The 6,858-nt window shown below is 47.4% G+C and overlaps 1 protein-coding gene across 1 annotated transcript; it reads right to left on the bottom strand.

The window, feature by feature from the left end:
* Nucleotides 1-2,321: 2,321 nt before the first annotated feature.
* On the bottom strand, nucleotides 2,322-5,231 carry LOC123159461 (uncharacterized vacuolar membrane protein YML018C). The gene is made up of 4 exons (XM_044577301.1): nucleotides 4,732-5,231; nucleotides 3,698-4,278; nucleotides 3,186-3,606; nucleotides 2,322-2,954 (listed from the first exon to the last, which is right to left on the bottom strand). Exons 1-4 carry the CDS (start codon nucleotides 4,772-4,774, stop codon nucleotides 2,635-2,637), a joined length of 1,365 nt encoding a protein of 454 aa, XP_044433236.1. The 5' UTR covers nucleotides 4,775-5,231; the 3' UTR covers nucleotides 2,322-2,634.
* Between the last annotated feature and the right edge of the window lie 1,627 nt (nucleotides 5,232-6,858).

Raw genomic sequence — 6,858 nt, forward strand, 5'->3', positions numbered from 1 at the left:
TTGGTAGTCATGTGGCTTTAGCCGTGGTGCCTTGGGAGGAGACGAGAGGGGTAGAAGGAAGGGCGAATGAGGGGTCTGAGATGAGGAAGCAGAAAATGGCGACGGTGTTGGGTTTCACGAGCGTCTGAGCGATGGGTAAGTAGAAAATGGCGACGGTGTTAGGGTTCACGAGCGTCTGAGCGATCCTTATGTCCTGGACAATCTTGATCCTTATCTTGTGGCACGTGAAGGAGGAGGGTATATGTCACGAAGTTGGTAGATGGCATCTTTATCGTGGGTGATCATAATTAGAGCATCTACAACCATACTTAGCAAAACCTCCCCCCTCCCCCGCCCTAAACCTCCACGGACACGCCTGGGCGCGCTCGCGGACAGTGACCAGTCACCTCTTAAATTTTCGACGCCACAGACGGGTACCTCATTTAGCAAAGCCCAAATCCATACAACCACATGCATCATAAACTAACTCTACAATCATCCATGGCTACTACGTTAATACATGCCATTTAACTACCAAAATTGGCATGTTCTACATGCATAGATGTCATCGCTGCTCGAACACCCCAAGCAGTCGACGACGCAAACAAGGGAGATGGAAAAGAAAGAAAGAAGAACAGACGGATCGATGGTGAGATCTTGGAGCTCAGACATCCAAGGGGTTGTCTGCAAACGCTACCTAAGAGGCGACATGAGAAACTCTAGTCCACAATTTGTCATCAGCGCTATAAACCTCTCATTGACCATCAAAAGTAGCACGGACAAGAAACAAATACAAACAAAAACCCAAAGAGTGATTTGTATGGGGGAGGGAGGGGAACATGGGAGAGATGCATGTGGGATGAACTGCTGGGGATTTGGAATAAATAGGCGGCGTTGGTGGGGATTTATAGGTGCGGGAGATGTTTCTAGGGTTTGGGGGTTTCCTCGGGTGCAAAATGGGACGGGCCAACGAATTGGGCTGCCACACAACATGGGTTGGCCCATGCTTGGACGCGTCTCTGCCCGAGCAACTCTTTATTATCTTACACTCTTATCTAAAAAAGGATCTAAAAATGGCGTTATCTTGCGCTCTAAAACAACACAGATTGTATTTGATATTTTCTTCCAAAAATCTAGTTTTTACATTTCAGAAAATTCTGAAAAAAATGCACACATACGTGTGTATATATATATGTATCTACTTGTCTGTAAAATTTCATGGCAAAATATATTTTTATGCGAGCTACACAAAACAACAAAATCATGTATTTCTAGCACATGTACTATTTACTATAAAAGTACATGATTTTTTTTTGTAAAGCTCACATAAAAACTTATTTCATAATAAAATTTTACACACATGTAGTAACATCGCTAAGTACTTGTGTATTTATTTTCAGTTTTTTTAAAACTTAAAAAGCTGGTGTTTGAGTCTTTGAAATTTTTTGGGCTCCATGGACCCCGAGAGCCAAAAATCCACTCTCCTAGTATGCTATCGTGCATTAAAATAAAATAAAAACTCATTGGTCCTGTAAAAAAAGAAGACTCGTTGTTATCTTTTCCATAACTAGGTAAATACTCGTGTTGTTACGGAAGATAATTGATCATGCATTGTGATAGAAGTTTTTTCTTTTCTTTATTGTACTACCCCCATTCCAAAATATAAGAAGTTGGGGCAGCTTAAATTAAGCTGCCCCAATGTCTTATATTTAGGAATGGACATAATATAATGGAAGTCAAATGCTTCATCGCAAACATAAAAGAAGTTAAAGGCTCATGCATTGCTATAGAAGATCTTTCTTTTTGGTACAATGGAATTCAAATGCTCGTGCATTACTATAGAGGCTTTTTTAGCATGAGTTGTTTTAACGTTTCTGCACAGTTATCTCAAAACATACATCAATTGAACACACTAACAAAAGATCATAATACACGTGTGTACTACATAGAAAAGCTTACAATCCAAATGTGTGCTACATAGTCATGATACAATACACTGCCAAAAAAAAGAGTCACGATAGTTTTTTTTTTCCGAGAGGGATGAATGATGTGATAGTTGCAGTAATTTATTTATTTTTGACAACTTAAGAGCTAATCTCCAAGCAGATATTCATATTACCAGAGTAAAGATAAAAATTCATGATTGCAAATTCCCTATCCTTGCATTCGAAAGTCTTTCAGCTCAAAAACAACTCTTCCATCTTTTCTTTCTTTTTGAAAATGTTTCTTGCCTGCTAATGTAACAAGTTCCAAATTTGTCCATTGGCACTGCATAACCCGTTCTAAAGATGCATACATGTTAGATTTTTGCAGGACTATAAAAGGCTAAACTCAGCTGAAACTCACAGGTGAACAGAGGTTGAATTCAATGTAATAACCATGCAACTCCAGTACTTCAGTACAGTTGCCACAAAAAATACCGTTTCACCTTGTACAACAAAATTTAGCTACACAACACACCGACAGAAATTATACAAACGATTTTCCCTTCCCACGCATGAAACTGTACAATTTGTTACACGGATGCCAATATCCATCCCTTCCATTGCGGTGTCGTAGCACAGGGGAAACCTGACTGAACTGGTCTGGCGAGCCCAGGCATACACTGCTTGGTAATTACACTGGGACAAGAACCTGAAACAAGACAGGCGGCTACTATGAAACAGCATCGGTAGAATTCCTATCACTGGGCGAATGATGCGAGTCATCAACAATGCTAACAATGGGTGCTTCCTGCTGGTCCTGCTGGTGGTGAGAAGGCTGTAGCACATCGGACGGGATGTTGATGCCAGCAAAACCGACTAATACAGCAGCAGCTCCAATGTAGTTCAGCAGTTGGGGAGCATGACCAGTGAGCGTGTCTACAAGGGCAGCAATAGGAACTTGGATCGTGAGACCGGCTGTAGCAACGGTGGTTGTTGTGAGAAGGATTGCTTTTGCCCACAAGTAGTCACTTAGAACATTATCTAACAAACCTGCAAGGAATTAAACAGCTCATAGATTAGTGACAATTCCCAGTTAGCAGCTCTACAAGTCATTTCGATATGGTTTGTTTCAATGTCATGTAAATAGCACTCATTAATAGCAGTAAAAAATTAATCATACAATCATTCACTATTATAGCTGACATAAAGAATGAGCACCACAGGTTTCTAAAGAATAGCAACAAGCATGTAAATGAATAAATGTGTGAAGAGCCGACCTACCTTTCCCAACAATCAGGCCAACTTGCTCCCATGTCAGTGTGTGGAATGGCTCCAGCTTGGCAAAATTTAGTACCAACGCAACGGGAAGGAAAAACAACATATTGAACAGTCCCAGGAATCCAAGAAACTGAGCCATACTCACTTGGCCTTGACCTTCTTTCTCATCAGGCAACTTTTTCCGTATCAAGGTGATATACACGGCATATAAGCCAGCTGAAACAATAGAAAGGAAGTCTCCAAGAAGAGGATTTGTGGCAACAGCATTAAGTGTACTGCCTGAATCAGCAAGGCTAACTATAATTGTTCCTGCTATGCAGAGAAGCACGCTGATCAGCTTCAACCATGTGAATGTTTCTCCAAGAAATACCAATGCAACCAGGAAAGTGAAGAGGGTAGACGTGCTGCTCAGGATCGTGTTTGACTGCAAGCATCAAAAACAGGGAAACATTGTAAGCCAATTATAGACAGGACTGATATGGAAGTAATGTACAGCTTTTCTTAGTATCACTTACTGTAACAGTGGTGTATCTTAGAGATAGATTGAATGTAAGCTGTGCGAGAAACCAGAAAGGGCAGACTAGCATGCTGACTCTGGCTGTACGAGCACGCGTCCAGCGCCCTTTTGCATCCAACCCCTTGCTGCAATCTGCAACACCTAGCTCTGTATGGATAGGGAAGTTTGCATTTGAAGTCAAATTGTCTTCGGACAGGGGTGAGGCTCCATTGCCCTCCTGCCCGCTTCTCTGTAGAAGATTCACACTCTCCAGATCCGCAAGCTGCTGCAGGTCTGCGCCATCCTTGCCTTTCAACTTTGACCACAGGTTGTCGATAGAATCCTCGAAGTACCGAGCGAACTCAACTATGGGGATGTAGACAATAAACAGAGAATTGCATATGTACGTGATCAAGAAGGGGGAAACACCGCCATCCACGACAGACTGAACGATGTAGCTTGCAGCGATCCATATGCCCGCGATAGCGACGATGTAAATCAACCCTAAACACCACCTCCAAGTGTCGTTGCTCATCATTTTGCCCCACCTGCTTCTGCTACTGCTGCTGCTGCCGGGGTCATCAGCACACTCCATGTTTCCTATTAGAGCAAATACAAAAATTAACATTTGGCATGATACCACAAACAGCAATTCCATGTGGACAGCACGGCTTTGGTACCCAATCCTGGAAGGAACTTGGGTTGCAGCTGCAGCAGGTAAGTGACAGGCATAACTTGAAATAGAAATCCTAGGATAAACCCCATAACAATCGGTCCAACAACCAGAATTCATGCCGAGTTTACGCCGAAAATTCAGTAAGCGCGCCGCTTCCTAACAAACTTTTCTGTGCCCAATCGCCTGACAGCAACGAACCATGCGTGATAACTAACCCATACCTCCGCAGCCCCACGGGCTGGGCATCAACTACTGAAGCAGCGCAAGGCAAGCAACCTTCTGCTCCTAACTTGAACCTCTACCGCTGGAAATCAGCGAATTTCTCTAGCATGATACAACCAATGATGGGGGGAAGCTACAGTGGAGCCGTGCGTTACCTGGCGCGGAGACGGAGTCGCGCTGGACGGCGGAGGAGCCCATGGATCCGATCTCTACGGAGCTCGCCACCTCTCCCGGCCAATTCGGATCCCGCCTCGTCTCTCTCTCCCCCTACCGCGCCTTCAGCTGCCGCGACTCCTCAGCGAGCCGCGCACGGGCACCCACGCGGCCCGGACGGCGGAGCGGGGGCACGCGGCGAGCCTCCGCGACCGTGTGACCGGCGGGGCGCACGGCTCCCGCGGCGAGGAGGGAGGGGGTGGCCGCTCGCCGACGGGGGGCACGCGGGATGCGGGGTGAGAGGAGGCGGACCCGCTCTCCGCTCGGGGGCTGGCTAAAGCAATGCGCGCGGAGGCTCTCGTTGGGGGTGGGGGCGGACGCGGAGGCAGTGCTCGCCGGAGACGCCGCGGCGGCCAGGAGCGGCGGGTGAATCTGGACGGAATCGCGCGCCGAATGTGTTTTTTTTTTGGAGGGATTCCGCGTGGTAGTTCGGGCGTGTGGCCTCGGGTCTCTGTGGTGGCGTGCGGGTCGCTTCGTTCGTTCCGGAAGTGGGCCCGCTGTCAGCCTGAGACTCGCCACCTAACTCGAGTATTATTGTTTCATGATTTTTGACGGATAAGCCAGTGTCGTGGAACACGTGGTGATGGGGGGTCCCGATTGTTTTGATGAGAAACCAAATGTGCAACGACCTGGCCTTGCCGTGCCTTGAGTGTGTGGATGGCCGTTGGGCCGGCCTAGTGTGGCCTGTAATAGAATTGTTATATAGCTAGCGTGTGAAGGGAGGAAGAACAACCGGCAATTGTAAACATTATTCTCTGGAATTTCCTTCTGCCTCCCCACGCAATTTCCTTCTGCCTCTCGTTACCACATCCTGGTGTGACGCAAGGAGTTGCTGCGATCCCGTAGCATCTGGTATTCAGAGCCAAGTATCGATCCGCTTCCTCTGTTTCCCCAAAATTTTCATCCACATCTGGCGATCAATCCATCGATTAACTCCTAATTCCAGGCAAGGGTGCGGATCCCCTCGGGTGATTCCGCGCAAAACACCTCGGTGTACCTGCGTTTGGTTGAGTAGATCGATCGGATCCAACGGCGCGGTCCAACAAGCCGACGATCTCCGCTCGTATGGCGGCAGCGGAGCTCTCCCTGGCGGATCTGCAGAAGCTGGTGCAGGACACGATCCAGCAGAGCAAGGCGGTGTCCGAAGCTGGGGTGGCCACGGCGAAACGCGTCAACGAGCTCCAGGACTCGCTTGACAAGTACGCCGCCTCTTCTGCCAAGGCCTTCGATGCGCTGGCACAGACGACCACCGCGTCGCTGGGACGCACTGAAGCGACTCTCGGCAGGGTCCTCATCGCCAACAATTCACTAGATGCATCGATGGCCGAGATGAAGCAGGCGTTGGATGGTGTTGTGCGCCGTGTGGATCAACTCGAGCATGCACCTCCGACGGGACAAGCGCAGCCACAGCCGCATCAGCGATCCTCCACAATCCGCGCGGAAGGGCAGAGCAGTCTCCAGGCGCCTCAGGCTGCAGAGTACCGTGGACCTCGTCAGAATCGGCAGTCGACAACAGTGGGTGAGCAAAATCAGTCTCCATTTCATACTGCTGAAGTTTTTTCGGATGAGGATTCAGACTTGTCACCGGCTCATACTCATCGAGCACATCACAGTCAGTACAAACTAAGGATTCCTCACTCTGATTTTCCCAAGTTTGACGGGGAGGACCCCAAGTGGTGGAAGCAGCAGTGTGAAAAATATTTCCGCATGTATAAGGTCCAACAGGAACTATGGGTTAATTTTGCCACAATGCACTTCGCAGGCAATGCAGCTCTCTGGCTTCAGACATACGAAGCCATGCACACGATCGACAGTTGGGCAGCGCTGTGTGTAGCAGTGTTTGCGAAGTTTAAGAGAAACAAATATACGAGAGCGATTGATGTGTTCTTTGCGTTGAAGCAGACAGAGACTATGGATGAATATGCCCATGTGTTCGAGGAGCAGATGCACAAGCTGCTGGTATACAATCACTCCTATGATGAAACATTCTTCATCAACCGCTTTGTACAAGGACTGAAACCATCCATTAGAGCACCTGTCAAGTTACAACAGCCAACTTCAGTCGATAT

Source organism: Triticum aestivum, chromosome 7B (genome assembly GCF_018294505.1).
Source record: "Triticum aestivum cultivar Chinese Spring chromosome 7B, IWGSC CS RefSeq v2.1, whole genome shotgun sequence".
Lineage (NCBI taxonomy): Eukaryota > Viridiplantae > Streptophyta > Magnoliopsida > Poales > Poaceae > Triticum > Triticum aestivum.